This window comes from Oryctolagus cuniculus, chromosome X, assembly GCF_051225735.1.
Source record: "Oryctolagus cuniculus isolate XC-2025 breed Fujian yellow rabbit chromosome X, ASM5122573v1, whole genome shotgun sequence".
Classification (NCBI taxonomy): Eukaryota; Metazoa; Chordata; class Mammalia; order Lagomorpha; family Leporidae; genus Oryctolagus; species Oryctolagus cuniculus.
Window position 1 is genome coordinate 17615980 of NC_142888.1, and position 15619 is coordinate 17631598.

At 37.9% G+C, this 15619-nt stretch overlaps 1 protein-coding gene across 14 annotated transcripts in view; it reads right to left on the reverse strand.

Moving 5' to 3' along the window:
* The window catches only part of DMD (dystrophin), a 2249390-nt gene that overhangs the window by 342191 nt on the left and 1891580 nt on the right, over positions 1-15619 (reverse strand). For all 14 annotated transcript variants that reach the window (XM_070067426.2, XM_051827673.3, XM_070067427.2 and 11 more), the window contains one exon: positions 15071-15339. In XM_070067426.2, coding sequence (XP_069923527.2) covers positions 15071-15339 — 269 coding nt within the window. The remainder of the gene's footprint in view (positions 1-15070; positions 15340-15619) is intronic.

Sequence of the window (15619 nt, forward strand, 5' to 3'; positions counted from 1 at the left end):
CAGATATCTTCCATCCACTGGTTCACTCCCCAGATGGCTGCAACAGCCAGGGCTGGGGCAGGCAAGAACCTGGAACCTGGCACTCAATCCAGATCACCCTTGTGAGTGGCAGGGCCAAGCACTTGGGCTTCTTCCACTGCTTTAGCAGGGAGCTGGATCGGAAGTGGAGCAGCTGGGACTCGAACTGGTGCTCATATGGGATGCTGGAATCAGCGATAGTGGCAAGCTTAACCAGTGTACCACAACACAGGCCCCAATAAATCTTTTAAAAAAGAAAAATAAATACTAGAGGAATTTATCTCTGGTTGTCCTTCCTGAAACCAGTGTTTCTTGATTTTTTCACTCTTAGCATCCTATTTCCCTCTTAACACTGATCAGTTTGCAAGTGCTTATTTATTTGCCTATTGATGCATTCATTGTCTATTTCTTTCAAAGATCAGAAAATTCATTAAGGCAATTCTATATTTTTTTCACCAGGATATGCCTACACTTAGCACATGATAATCTCTCAATACACTATATTAAAAACATAAGCAGCAAAGAGAATTCAGCACTTTTACATTAATTCCTAGTACTTCAGACCAATACCTATTCTTAATTTACTTCATAGACACAATTTCCTACAAAAATCTGACAGAGTTGCCAAATATTAGAAAACTGCCGATTTTCTTTAAGTTCCATATCTGAATTATTTATATCTATTGCTTAATTTATTTTATGTGGGAACATGTGCTAATTTCTGAAGCATGTCTAACTCTCTGAGCAAGAATATAACATTTCAGTTTTAATATCAACCAAGGATTTTTCTTAAAAATACAGCAGGTTGACAAAAAAAGCAGAGGTGGGGAGCTAATCTGTTTAAGGAAAATATGATCTACTTGTGGTGGTACAACTTGGTTTACTTTCTGGTGGACAATGTAACAAGATTAAATACAAGCCTTCAAGACAGTTATGTGAAATAAATCTTTTATCCCCATCTTTCCCCGCATAGTTATGAGTATATGAAATGGTTACCGTGTAGCACCGTGTAGTGAAACCCGACTGCAAGACAACCTGGGTGCCACTGCCACACTGGTGAGTCTTACGACACACCTGAGATCTCTTTCAAGAAACTAGTACTTTTTTTGACTTTGCCCAAGCAGGCTCTAAGGTTGAGACTATGAATGATCCCTTGTTCTCTTTGTTTCCCTCTCTTTTTCCTCCCCCTAATTTTTGAGGCTTTCCATTAAAGAAAAGTAATTTAATGATACATGAAAGGGATCATCAAATGTTAAAATATGACAAAGTTCATTTACAAATATTGTCCACACATTTCCTCTTGTGAAGCAAGGGGATAAGAACATGGACAGTTGGGGGCTGTAATAAAGACGAATGAGAAGGCCCAGCCTATGTCTTCTTCTTTTACGTCATCAACAACCAGTTAAGCACTATGTCATGCACCACTGGAAATACAAACTCACCCAAGTTCCTATCCACACCAGACCAGGAAGACCCTACGAAGCTATGAGTAACAAGTTCATCCAGGAGAGAGCCATAGATTATGATTCTTGCATGAGCTGGTGCCTCTTTACAGCTGATATCTGACCTCACCCCAGGGAGCACCTCTCTTTCCTCACTCCTGTATCATTTAGCATTGTAAGGTCTCCTCGAACTAGACATTGGGCTATGCGTATATGACACTGGTGAAGGAAGAGGAGGCATGGTACAGAGAGGAACGATGCACGCACTGAGTTTGAAGAAAAGGTAGGAAGTAGAAAAGATTAATGCATGTTTGAAGAAGTGCTAACAGTCTTTAATAAGGTGAAGTATGAAGTACGGGTCAGTTATCAAAGATAAATTGTGGATGTTTTCTTGGAATAAGATTATACTGAGTCTTGAATGAGCTGGCTTTTGCAATGTAGATAATCAAGGTTTCTGTAAAGGGTAATGGCATTTCTTGGCAATTTTTTAGTTATATTTAACTACTACTCAAAAACACTCATTTTATATCCACTAGGCACTATGCACATACATACTATGTACGTATCTACTATGCAAAGGGAGAATGGAACTTAGCTTCAGAGTCATCAGACAGGATTCATAGTTTAGTGTATTATTTAAAAGAACAATGTGATTCGTGCAATGAGAAGTTGTGTCACAAGGTTTGCAAAGTGCAAAAGATGCTTAGGTAGGTCGGGAGAGACCCCTTGAATAGACATGGTGACTGAAGCCATCCACAGAGGCAAACAACAGAAAATGCATGCATCTGCGGGCATGACATGCTCATCCATCATCTCTCAACTAGAACAGTATAAGCTGGTGGCCATCGCAGAAACGAGAGAGAAGTGGCAAGCAATGTTTGCGGATACTGACAAGAAATAACAATGGCCGGAAATGCGACAGTAGCGATTGGGAGCAAGTTATCTTAAACTAATTTTTAAGCATCTTAGGCACCTAAAAGAGAATATTTTGCCCTACAGTTTTGTACTTGTGTGTCTATTTGTTAATTTATTCTACAGAATATTATCGAGCACCTATTGTATGCCAAGGAAGGTTTTGGTCATTGTTAATAAAGCAGTGCATAAAATAGCCTGAATCTTTGCAATTAAGCTGCTTAACTCTAATAGCTATCATTTCACTTTATATTATGGCTGTTACTATACTATATAGGTTTATAAAGAGACGAATTCCAAACCAATATGTGTCCACAACTATAACATGCAACATTTTAGATAAGAAAAATTCACAACCAAGTCTATTATATAAAACAGTTTTAAAAACTTTTTTCTCCATTAAAACAAAGTAAGATTCTTCTGCACGCATGAATAATGATTAATAGAGGGATTGAGGATTGTGAGTTACTTGTACAATATACTATACCAAACTTGCTTTATTCTGGACACATTTATTTAAAATTTAGTTATATGGAGAAGGTACTCTCTATTGAAACAGAATGAATTTTGGCCAATTTGATTTTGCATTCAATATATTATCAACTTAGAAAAACTGAAGCAGAATTGAATCAAAAATGAATATAAATTTTCTAAGAGCTGAGATAAAAGTAATACATGCAAGAAACCTGAAAGAATTATAAAATGGGTACCAGTTTTGTGGCACAGTGTGGACACTGGTTTGAGTCCCTGATGCTCCACTTCTAATCCAGCTCTCTGCTAATGTGCCTGGGAAAGCAGCAGAAGATGGCCAAAAGTACTTGGGCCACTGCACCCACATGGGAGACCTGGTTGGAGTTCCAGGCTCCTGACTTCAGCCTGGCCCTGCTCTCGCTGTTACAGTCATTTGGGGAGTGAATCAGTGGTTGGAAGATTCTCTCTTTCTCTCTCTCTCTCTCTCTCTCCTTCTCTCTGTGTGTGTGTCTCCCTTTCACTCTGTGACTCTACCTTTCAAATAAATAAGCAAACCTTAGAAGAAAAGAATTGCAAAATGTTCCTCAATATCCACTTTTACTTTAAGATTATTGTAGCTCCTGGATTTAAGTAATGCTTTGTCTTCCCCAATGGCTTTATTTCATACAAACACACATAAAAAATATGCAACTTCTTAAAGTCAAATGGAATGAACATAAAAGAGATTTTCTTCATTAAAATTAAGCAACAGCACATCTTAAAATCAGCTTGGTGTTTAATAACGATTCATCTTCATTTCACCATATTCTGAGACTGAAAAGAACCTTCCACGTTCACTTCCAAATCATGTCGGCCTTCTAGACATATTTATGATAGCTATTTTTACGTCTGTTAATATTATGTGTGAAAGATCCAGCCTCTTAAGTCAAAACAAGGTTACTCAGTTTTCCAGTTTTCCCATCATATAATCAACAACTTCAACTATCAAAATATTACTCTGATTTTTGTAATCACATCTTAAGGTAATATAGAAACTCATCTCCTGTTATAGTCTGTTATGACAACTGCTATTATGATAGTGTCCAGTTAAGCACTTGCAAATGATGAATAAATTACTAATTATACATATCTAAGTGTCAAGCTGTTTAATCAATGTACTCAGAGGCTACTGAAAAAAAAAATTCAAATCATTGGTCAAATCTACCCTTTAAGAAAAGGGACTAGTATTCAACCAACAAATACATTACACTTCAATAGTGGTAGAGAGGTGGGTGTTTGACTTAGTGGTTCAGATGCTACTTGGGATGCCTACATCCTACACTATTTCCAGCTCTAGCTCCTGACTCCAGCTTCCTGTTAATGCACACCCTGGTAAGCAGCAGTGAAGGCTCAAGTCATTGGGTTCCTGGAATCCACATTGGAGACCTGCATTGAGTTCCTATCTCCCAGCTTCTACCTGGCCCAGTTGGTGTTGTGGGTATTTGGGAAATGAATGAGCAGATGGGATTTCTCTCTCTCTCTCTCGCTCTCGCTGTTGCTCTCTCCCTCTCTTCCTCCCTCCCTTCCTCTCCTCCTCTTCCTGTCTCTCTCAAGAAAAAAAAACATAAATAGTAACAGATTTATTTTTCTTTTCCAAAATAGGAGTATAACTTAGTGTTCTCAAAAAAGTCAGTGGGAATAATGCTGGATCAATTATCTAAAGGAGAATAATATTTCAGTGAAAAAATGAGTTTAAAAATCCTTTAGAATAATCTTTATACTAAGAATTCAAGATTCTTTGAGTCAAAGAAGGTCAGATTACATTACTACCCCTCTTGCATACCACACTCAACCTCAACCCCAGGCAATTTTAACATGAAGACAACCTTGGAAATGTCTTCCTCCTTCAACTTTCATAGTAAATGTCAAGGTGGTTCCAAAGATAATATTTCACTCCCTGTGTTAGCCAAAGGATCAACAGAACTTATGATGATTTGTATAACCCTTATTTTTGTAATATTTATTTATTGGCTGTCCCAAATTACCACAATATTGGATGACTCTTACAGTGGTTCCAGTATTATGGCTGTGTAGGTCTAAAATAATGAACCATTCTCTTACTTTAGCCCTATCTCCGCTAGCACAGGCCAAGCAGGTACACTGCTGTTCAACATAGTCTCCCTGCCTGGGGAGAGACAAGAGATTTAAAGCGTGGGGCAATTAAATGGATATTATTTAATACAAGAGCTAAAAGGCTTGAGATCCACAGCAATTAGATCCCAAATGGGGCTACAATATTTTAAGAGTAGGAAAATAAGTAAAGGAAAGTAAACACAGCAGTGGTTCATCACTGGTTTTAAAAACACAATAATGCATTGCCAATGACCCTGATTTACTTTTGTTCCTATTTCATTACTGCATTCTGTATGTGTTGCTAATAAGTTGACTTCTGTTTTCCAACTTGCTTGTGCCATTTTAACATCATGATAATAGAATTTGATTGTTTGATAGGGAAAATTTTAAATGAATCCATTGAGTCTAAAATGATGCAGAATTCCAGAGAACAAAACTTCTAAAAATAAGTATGTTTTGAAATAGGAATGGCAGGCTCTTAACTACATGAAGAGGAAAACATTTACCATAAAAATCAATTCTTTCTAAGAAAATAGAAATTTATCTTAGTGTTAGATTCTTCAACCTCATTCTGGTTAAAAGAGTTTGACATTTCAGGGCTGGACCCACTGTGAAAACTTAATAAATATTGAAGTTTATAAACAAAAAGCATAACAATGATATGTGGACCAATTTTCAAAAACATTGAAAATCAATGTGTCCTTACTCTGCCTAATTCAGTTTACTCAATTCTTTTATGTATACTTGATCTTAGTGGGTTTGACCATAGCTATTTCAATTATACATTGAGCATTAATCAAATGACTTTTGATGTAAAATTTCCTTTCCCCTGGATTCCAAAATAAGGAGGAAGTTTGTTTTTAGTGTTTGCTGTTTAATGTTAAAACAACCATTTAGACTGCTTCTGTTATATTTTTGCAACAATTCCCATTACATATACCGCTTACCCTATAACACAACAATGAACTTCTTCAAAGAGACTTAAAACAGTGATTTCGGCCCACATTTGGGAAAACCTCATTTCCCTAATCACTGTAGTTAAGACTTTTTCCCAGTTACTCTCCCACTTTGACTATATACCCATCTCCCTTACTATACACAAATCTGTGTCTTCTCTCATGAACACAGAGGCTCAAAAGGTTGACAAGGAAAGTTATACAATGTACAAACTCCTGAAACTACTAACTAGTGTTAGGGCCTTAGCTTACAAGTGCTGGATGATTGTCTCAACTATTCTGAATGCCCCAGGTTTCGGAAGCTCTGTAAAGCAGTTGCCTATAGTTAGTACCCTTAGCAGAAAACTGTGTGGAGAATTTTTAAATTCATTTGCTGCAACCGGTAAGTGTGATAAATATTTACACAAAGTAAAATACTCATGTGACTGAATATTTTCATTTTAACTGGCATTGTGGAAATGTGGTTCATGTCCCGACTCTACTTTACATATAGTTTCCTGTTTATGGAACCCTGGGAAGCAGCAGGTGATGGCTCAAGTACTTGGGACTCTACTACCCATGTGGGAGACCAGATGGAGTTCCTAGCTCTTGGCTTTGACCTGGCCCAGCCCTTTCTATTGCGGGCATTAGGGAATGGGTCCACAAACAGAAGATCAATTTCTCTTTCTCTCACTCTGGCTCTGCCTTTCAAATAAGTAGATCAATATTTTTTTAAAAAGTACCAATAAGAAATAATCAATAATTGTGATTGTCTTCCACAAGAGAGCTTTGGTGAAGAGGCCATTATTCATATCAAGGTTCCTGAATGGAACGATTCTAACTGAACTGTCAATTGCTCTAACAGGAGGTCATGGGCCTGTATTCATTTTCCATTAAATGTTCTGGACATTGATAAATATAAAATAAATAACGATATATATTATTTGTAATTGAATAATTACTACCAATATACAAAATATGCATTTAGTGCATGTGCAGCAGTGTCACTATTTTTAAAAAAAATATTTATTTGAAAGGCAGTGAGGGGAGAGAGCGAGAGAGAGAAGGAGGAGAGGAGAGGGAGGAGAGGCGAGATCATCAATCTACTAGTTCACTCCCTAAATGGCCGCAACAGCTAGGGCTGGGCCAGGCTCAAGCCAGGAGTCAAGAACTCCATCCGGCCCTCCAGTGTGGGTGGCAGGAAGTGAAGCACTAGTGCTATCATCTGCTGCTTCCCAAGCACATGTACAGAAAGCTGGATCAGAGGCAGAACAGCCACTCCAATATGGGATATGAGTATCCCAAGCAGTGGCTTGATCCATTGCACCACAATGCTGGCCCCTAGAAATACAGATTCACAGCCCTATTCCAGATGTTCTGAGTCTGAAACGCTGGTGAAGGAGTTTAGCAACCTGGGTTTCCACGTGTCCTCTGGATGATTCTGATATATCCTCAAGTGAGAACCACCACAACAGAAAATGCCTGACATTCTCAGTCACCATATTGGGTAACTTGAATCCCAGACACTTACACATTCTATAACTTCAAAGCCAAGTTTACTTACGAAGCCCTCTTCTTACTAATAATCATCGCTTACTTGGACGTTTTCCGTAAGTCTTCCTGTCCATCATCAAAATTGGTAAGCAGTTTAAAGGTGGGCAGGGGGAAGGTGGATTCCCTCAAACACAGTTTTCATCATTCTCAAAAAATTACTGCTTGTGCAGGGACAAAAGAGCCAAGCAGAAATATGGGGGCTGAGGGCACTAGTAGGTTCACTTACCAGCTGCAGGGTACACTTTAACTGTGCTGAGCATCTACCCCAGCACTGCTCTAAGTGTTGACTACTGCGTCTCATAATTGCCTGCCTTCTCAAGAGAGGTGACCTCCGCTGATGGGAGCCCCCCAGGCCCTAGAAGTAACACCTTCCCAATGCCTGAAGAGGTAACTCTTGTCCTCAGGGGTGGGCAACAGGCAGCAACATCTTGGAGCAGAGACCAAGAGCTAACTGTGTGTAGTTCCTCCCAATTCTGCCTTCAGTGCCTTCATGTTGGTAGCTGGAGACCATTAATGGAGGGCGTGTTTACAGTATGAAAACTGGAAAATGCTACCAAGCAGTTTACCTACCTCAGAACCAGTTGGTAAATACTGAGCAGGACAACCCTGGCACGGCCAACCACTAGCAAGGCTATCAAAGGACAACTCTGCTTGTGTGTTTTGTGCCCCAGGCCTCCCTCCTTACAGGTCAGCACATAAAACCAGGTGTTATTGGAGACAGCATACTTACCTGCTTGGCTGTCTTCCCCCCTGTTACTTCTCTAACTCCCTTCATAGGCGTCTTCCGAGAGCTGACCCTCTATGTCCACACGCACCCAGACCACTGCCCTTGGAGTCTGCCTCCTGGGACCATGACTTCAAATACCAGTTAAGTCACGGTTAAGTGACTGCGCATAGAAGCCTCAAAAGACACACAAAGCATCTACAAAGAGCCACAAGTCACAGAAATTTTGAGTCACAAAGATCAGAGAAAATTGCAAAAGATAAATGTGAAATAGCAAGGATCTAGACTTTGTGTATATGTACATCAAAGAAGGGAGTTGATGGAAAAAGATGAGACCTGCACAAAGTGGGCAATCAGTCATATCATGCTTCTCAAATTACTCTTTCACACCCACAGGGGAAGGTAGTGCAGGACTTAGTGACCTAAGATTTTGGAGAAAAAGCAACTATATATTAAAACATGATGAAGACATTGCAGAGATCACAAGATTGACATGAGATTTCCAAAAAATCAGAATCATCAATGAAATTTCATGCTCACACAAAACACAGCTATGCAGATGGAAGCAGATGGCAGCTTCTGTCTTCTTGGCCATTAAAAGAACTGAAACAGAAAAGTTTGAGGAGCACTACTCTTGGAAAATACTCTTAATAGAAAAACTAATAGTAATTGTCGATTATAACTGAAAACACTTCACTTTGAAATAATCTTATTATGAGTAAGTTCTCTTTCCATAAGTCCCATTAAAACAGGAAGGTTATATTAGTAATATAGGCACCTGTGTTTCAATAATACTCAGAAAACTTTACCAAATTATTCAAAACTGGTTTACCAAATTATTACAATTATTCAGTGTCACTGCTTCATGTAGTTAATATAAGGTTGTTTAAGGTATAATACTGATGCCACTGTTCTTTTTTAAAAATTTTTATTTAAAAAGTTAAAAGAGATACAGAGACCCATGAAAGAGAAAGACACACACACACACACACACACACACACGTATTTCACGTGCTGGTTCACTTCCCAAATGCCACAGCAACCAGGGCTGGGCCAGGCTTGAAGCCAGGAGCCAGGAACTACATCTGGGGCTCCCACATGAGTAGCAGGAACCCATCACCTGATGCCTCTCAGGGTGTGCATTAGCAGGAAGCAGAAATCAGGAAGGGAGCTGGGGCTTGAACTCAGCTACTCTATTCTTCCATGAATGTGTTGAAGTAGCCTCATATTGGCTATGTGAGTTCATTTTCTTAGGAAATATGGAATTTCATTAAATAACCAACTCTCACATTTTACACATTTCTAGTTAATGTGGTACAAGCATACACACACATAAGCTATTAAAAATTCTGGCTCCCTCATCTTGGTACTAAATAACAATATTCCCAGGAAAGCCAAGATACCATTAAAACAAGCCCAATATAATTTTATACATGAAATAAATTAAGTATTCACACTCTATAATGAGATCAGACTTCTCTGCATATAGGTTTTAAGCATATCATAGATGGAGTTTTAGATCCTTTAATACTGAGAGTGTATTACTTCGGGTTCTTTTTTTTTTTTTTTTTTGAGTAGTCTTTTATTACCTAAGACTCTTGAGGAAAAGTATTTATAATTATTACCAGTCACAAACAAAGCTTCTGGAATAAATCCTCAGTAAACAGGATTGGCATATTAAAGGATCAGTTTTTGATATGGCTGTTTTCAAACAGCAGGAAGGATGATATTCTTTGGAGAAATTTTTATTGTCTAATTAAACACTTCTTGAGTAGAATCTTGTCAGATGAACTCATTAGCTGAACATTTTGATAACCCATGTTCTCCTAAATGTCCCGTGACCACAAGAGTAGTTGTATTGCTTTAATTTATTGCAATAACAATGGTAACCAATTCTAGCTCCTCCTTTTAACACAGCCCATCAAAGGAATGCAAAAAAGTCCAAATTAAAATAAGTTGAACAATAAAAAGAACATGTTCCTTTTCTGACTGTTCCAAAGCCTTTTCCTATCTTTAAGCAAAGTTCACTCAGTAATTATCTTATTTGTGAAAGTGAAAGCAGAAAGATGTTTCTCTTATTAAATCAATGTCTTTATGCTTTAGATGTGGAAGGCATCTCAAAACAGTCAAAAAAGAATGTCACCAACTCATTTCCTCCCACCCACTGTTTTAAGTCGTTTGCGTGGTTCCAATGTATACTACACTTACATAAGTTGTTTATGAAGAGCCAAATTAATAGTCTTTGCAATTGTTTTCATTGGAATTTGGAGAGCTGACAAATGAATTAGTAGAAAATGGCAATTCTACATGAATTAGCTTTTAAGTCTCCCTAAGAGGCTGATGCAGAACTTAATAAGAGACTTATTAGGAGAAGTAGGACAACTTAATTCAGATTGATTATAGACTTCGGTGAAGACAGCTGGGGTTCAAATGAAACTGAAAAAGAACTTATATGCACTTCAAAGTATGCTAAGCAGATGTCTCAAACAATTACCCCACTCTGCCTTTTCAGAAGTTTCAAAGGCAGGATGGGAACAGCATGATAAAGGAGGGTTCTATTTGCTGAAGTGGAGGTAGGGGCTGTTGAAACACACACACACACACACACACACACAGATAGCTCAAATAAGACCCTTTGAGTTAGGAAAGCGGCTTGACTTGGGTGTCCTAAGATCTCCTTTTAGCTTTATAAACGAAGCAGGAAATATATGTTAACTAAGCAAGAAGCTCTCCAACACAAACTAAACAATTGCTTTTACATCCAACAAATAATTTGGACAGAATTTTAAAGATGAGTAATTCCTATTTTATTTTCTATGCTCTGTTAAAGCCAGCAATGGCTACTCTATTAAAAATAAATATTATATTTTAAAAGTATATAATAAGACTTTACTATAATATGCCTCTTTAGAGAGGTATTCCCAGATATTAATGGTAAAATCATATGCTTTTGAACATCACAAGTACGTGCTTTGAGACCCAGATAAGCCCTGGTTACTGCATATGACAAGCATTCATTCCAAATTTATGGAGGGTTACATCTTTTTTGCTTTTTTTTTCTTGATCAAAGGCTTACATAATACACAAAGCATTTTTACCAAAACAACATCTAAAGCCTCCATACAACAATTCATTTGTAGTTCAAGACAATGAACAAAACATTAGTAAATTTTCCTCTTCCTACTAAAGGCAGTAGACCTCATTCATTATGAAGCTATGGTTCCCTTATTCTGAGCTCACAGAACTTACATAATTTTGAACCATTCCTAGAGTTGCTCTATTTCTGATGGTTCTGTCTATCCGTGCATCCCTAACTCTATAAGAAAGAATTACAAACTTTATAAATCTCCTATATAAGCAAGGATTTAAAGTTGTCTCATATAAGTTATAAATATTCCAGAATTAATAAAATAAGAATAAAAACTTTATAACCAGGGTTAAGAGGAGAAAAGCAGTAGGGGAAGATAGAGTTGCATGAACATGGTTGCAAGCTTCCTGCTTGCCAATGTGAAAATAAAATTCTCATGTTTTATATCATATTTCATATTATCTGTCCAGAGGAAATATACTTGGTTTTTCTCAATGTGAAATTCTGAGCATTACTCTGATAAACTTCTCAGCAATCAAATCTCTTATCACCAATGCGTACATGTCTTGAGAAGTACCATAAGTTAATTGTATCTATGTCTGAGAAAGGTAAATCATCTACATATATAGGTATATATGACTTTTTGAAAGGGATATTTAATGTTAAGTGTTTTCCCATTATTGAATTGAAATCAGAATGAGAGTATTACCAATTAGGGTATGAGAAATTAAATTCATTTTCAGATCAAAAACAAATAAAACAGAAACAAAAAGGGATATTGTAAATAGGGTAGGATAAAGACCAAGGAATATTTGAACTGTTCCAGGCTTAGTTAATTTTGATTATGAAATCCTGCTGCATACATTCTCCATCCACCCTCAGGATCCTACAAGTACTCTTCAGTGACACATCTGAATAAAGATGAATCCTTTATGCATACTCTATAATCTATATATTCAGCAAGTTAATTGACTTATTAACTAATTTAGTTCCCTTGGGGCATTTTTCTAAATATATTTATCATTTTTGGAGAATAGTTTAGAGTAACTATTTGTATAATTTCGCACAAAAGTACTATGTTTAACTGTGAACAGATAAAAGGCAATAAATTTTGTAACAATTTAATTTTTAAGTATATAATGTTATTCATTTCTTTAAGTGTCACACCACAGGCAATAGGATGTTGAGGTAGAAGGGATTTTAGAAGGAATAGAGTCAAATTTCTAATATTTTCTTTTGAATTTTCACCTACCATTTTAACAAAGAACTACTGAACTCAACATTACATTGTACGTTTCATGAGGGCAGAGACCAAATGTGTATCCTGTACGGCACATGTCTAGTACATTACATACTGGCTCCTAAACAGTTCAATGAATGAATGAATGAAGGCACTAAATGGAATTCCTTATAAGCCATTCTCACTGGGCTCAGAGCCGGGTACTCAAGGATGTACAGCAGGATCCTCTTTCTCAGGAACCTCACTATCTCTGGGAGAACAAGACTAAGTAAGTTGCTACAATATATGAAATTTAAGCTTGGCAATTTAAGCATCTTTGTGATCTACGCACTGAACCGAGAGCAGCAGCTTCTGCTTTGTAGGCGTTTGGTGTGGCAGACACTCTGGGAATACCACAACGATGGGCAACATTTAGTTTGGGCTTTGAGGGCTGAGTGAGAGTTCAGCAAGCAGGCAGCGTGAGATGACCCAGACAGAGAACAGTGGCAGAGGCAGGCAGTTATGAGACAAGACAGCAGATTCGGGTGAGGGAGGCGGCATGGGCAGAGCGCATTAATGCCCAGGAGGAATAAAGCTCTAGTTGAGAAGTTAACCAGGACTAGGAAGAAAAGGGCCACCTATCGTCTTCATTCATTAGACTTCCCCTTTAGGGAGGTATTCTTCTGCCAGGAGTTTGGATTAGTGTTGGAAGAATCTAGATAACGCAGAGATATCAGTAAAGAAACTGTTCGTTCATTTATTCATTCGTTCAATGTGATATTTATGATAGGCCAGGCACACCAATCATGGAATTGGATTTAAAGATACAAGTTGTGATCATCTAAGTAAAAGACGGTGGGGATTGGAAAAGGATATTTGGATGGAAAAAGAAGAGAAAAATTTTAAAAAAGTAAGTCTGAGGTAAAATGAGCAATCATATGCAATCAGTGAAAATGTAGAAGGGTTTAAGGATGAACCTAGAGTTTCTAGCCTAGGAAGCTTGTTGGTTTATGACTCATTAACTGAAACAGGAAACACAGAAGGTAGTCAGGTTGAGATGGACAGCTGTAGGAGACTGGGAAACAGCAGAACAAATGATTTTGGTTTCAGAATACTTGGATTTGGGGTTCTAACACTATCTGGGTTAAGAGATCAGAAGAGATATCCACAGTATAGACTGAGATTCTTCACTGCTATGGCTTGACCAAGATTCAGCTTACAAAGTCTGCAGGACTTTAGACACCAAAGTCATAAGTTGGTGGCATTAAGAATGTGGAAACTTAATCCAATTACGGTATTTAGGAGGCAGACCTGGTGGGAGGTTCTTAGTCACTGGGGCCGTGCCCCCAAAAGGCAGTTCTCTTAAGAGGGTTATAAAAGCCCAAGTCAAGCCGAGTTCTCTGTTTCCTGGCTCCCATGTGATCATCTTCTATGTGCACTTTGCCATTACCATCCACTACCCTCACCAGGTGGTCATAGTAATGGGGCCCACATGATCTTGGACTGTGAACTTCCCAAACCATCATCCAAGATAAATCTCTTTCCTTCATAAGTAGCTTCTCTCAAGTATTTTGTTACCAAAGTGAAAAGCTGACTAACACTGCTACCATCTAAGCTGTTTCAAACTGGGAGAATCTAAACAATAAAAATAGAATAAGACAGAAAACTTGGGCATACCAATATTTGAAGGGTGCATCGAGGTTAAAAAAAAAACAACTTAGGAAAGTATAGGAAAGAGAAGAACGTAGGCTGAACAATGCCATGAAAGCCAAGGAGATGAGAACTTCCAGAATGAGAGTTCTGGCAAATATCCTGAATGCATGAAAGAATTTAACTTATTTTAGATTTCATTCTAGGAGAACTTCTGCAGTTTTGACATTAGATAAGTAAACAAAATGTGCTACAAGTTGTTTGTTTCAGAATTATACTCGTAAATATGTATATTATCTCTATATAAAGAATATATATATATAAAGAATATATACATATATATAGCACCTTTGTGCTCCAAAGGAATTTAACTTTGATTTCATAGACAGGAGTATTCCAAATATACTGGTATAATGATATGTCCCATCTGTAGAGTGCTAATGCAAGTTGAAATTGTATTACAAGCATTGCCTTCTAGGGGAAGACTAGCATTACCAATTTCATTTCACAGTACCATAACTTACCCAAGTCATATAATTTAGTTAGCAAAAAGGCCAAAACCCTGACTCATGGCTGTTGCTTAAGTGTTATATGGCTCTCTATTCTGATACTAAGTCAAACAAAGAAAACACACACACACACACACACCCCAGACTATTTTAGTATAATCAATTTCCTAATAACAAAATCCAACGATTTTTTGTCTTGTAACTTTTTAATATTTCATTTTATATTATTGAAGATGGGCAAATGATTTGATTACTATATAGTTTTGGAGAAAACACCATGAAAGGCAGAATTTAAATTTGCTAAGGACAGACTGATCTCTCTTGCTGAAAAGGGCCCTATTTTTAACTTGGCAATAAGAAACTGCTGCACTCATGTTCTGATCAGAACCGCTTTTGAGTTGCCCAAAGGGTTCTGAAGCAAAGTAGTAGACGGTACCTTGACTTTTTCCAGGTGATCTTGGAGAGAGTCAATAAGGAGATCGCCCACGGGCTGCCACGATCCCTTGATCACCTCAGCCTGGCGCAGCTTGAGGTCTAGCTCATCTGTCGCCTCCTGCAGTTCCTGGAGTCTCTCAAGGGCCTCATCCAGTTTTCTCTGCCAGTCAGTGGAGTGAAGGTTCAATTTTTCCCACTCAGCGTTCACCTCCTCAGCCTGTTTTCGTAGGAGCCGAGTGACATTCTGGGCTCTCTCATCAGGAGGCAGCTCTAAATTGGCAATATGACAAGGTTTTAGGCCACATTCATTTGTGTGTGTGTTTTTTTAAACATTGTCAGAAAGGTCATACTGGAAGAAAGAAAGAGTACACTTTAACGAGAGGCCAATTTACTGATTAATGGCTCTTTTACACTTTGACATAAATTACGAAGCACGGCTCAAGTCTGTCTTCCCGAGTGAATCTGTTCTACCCTATATCAATCGGAAAATCCAAGATTCATTTAAGCTATTGAGGAGAAAAATGGTAGGATGCACCCCACAAGCTCTAAT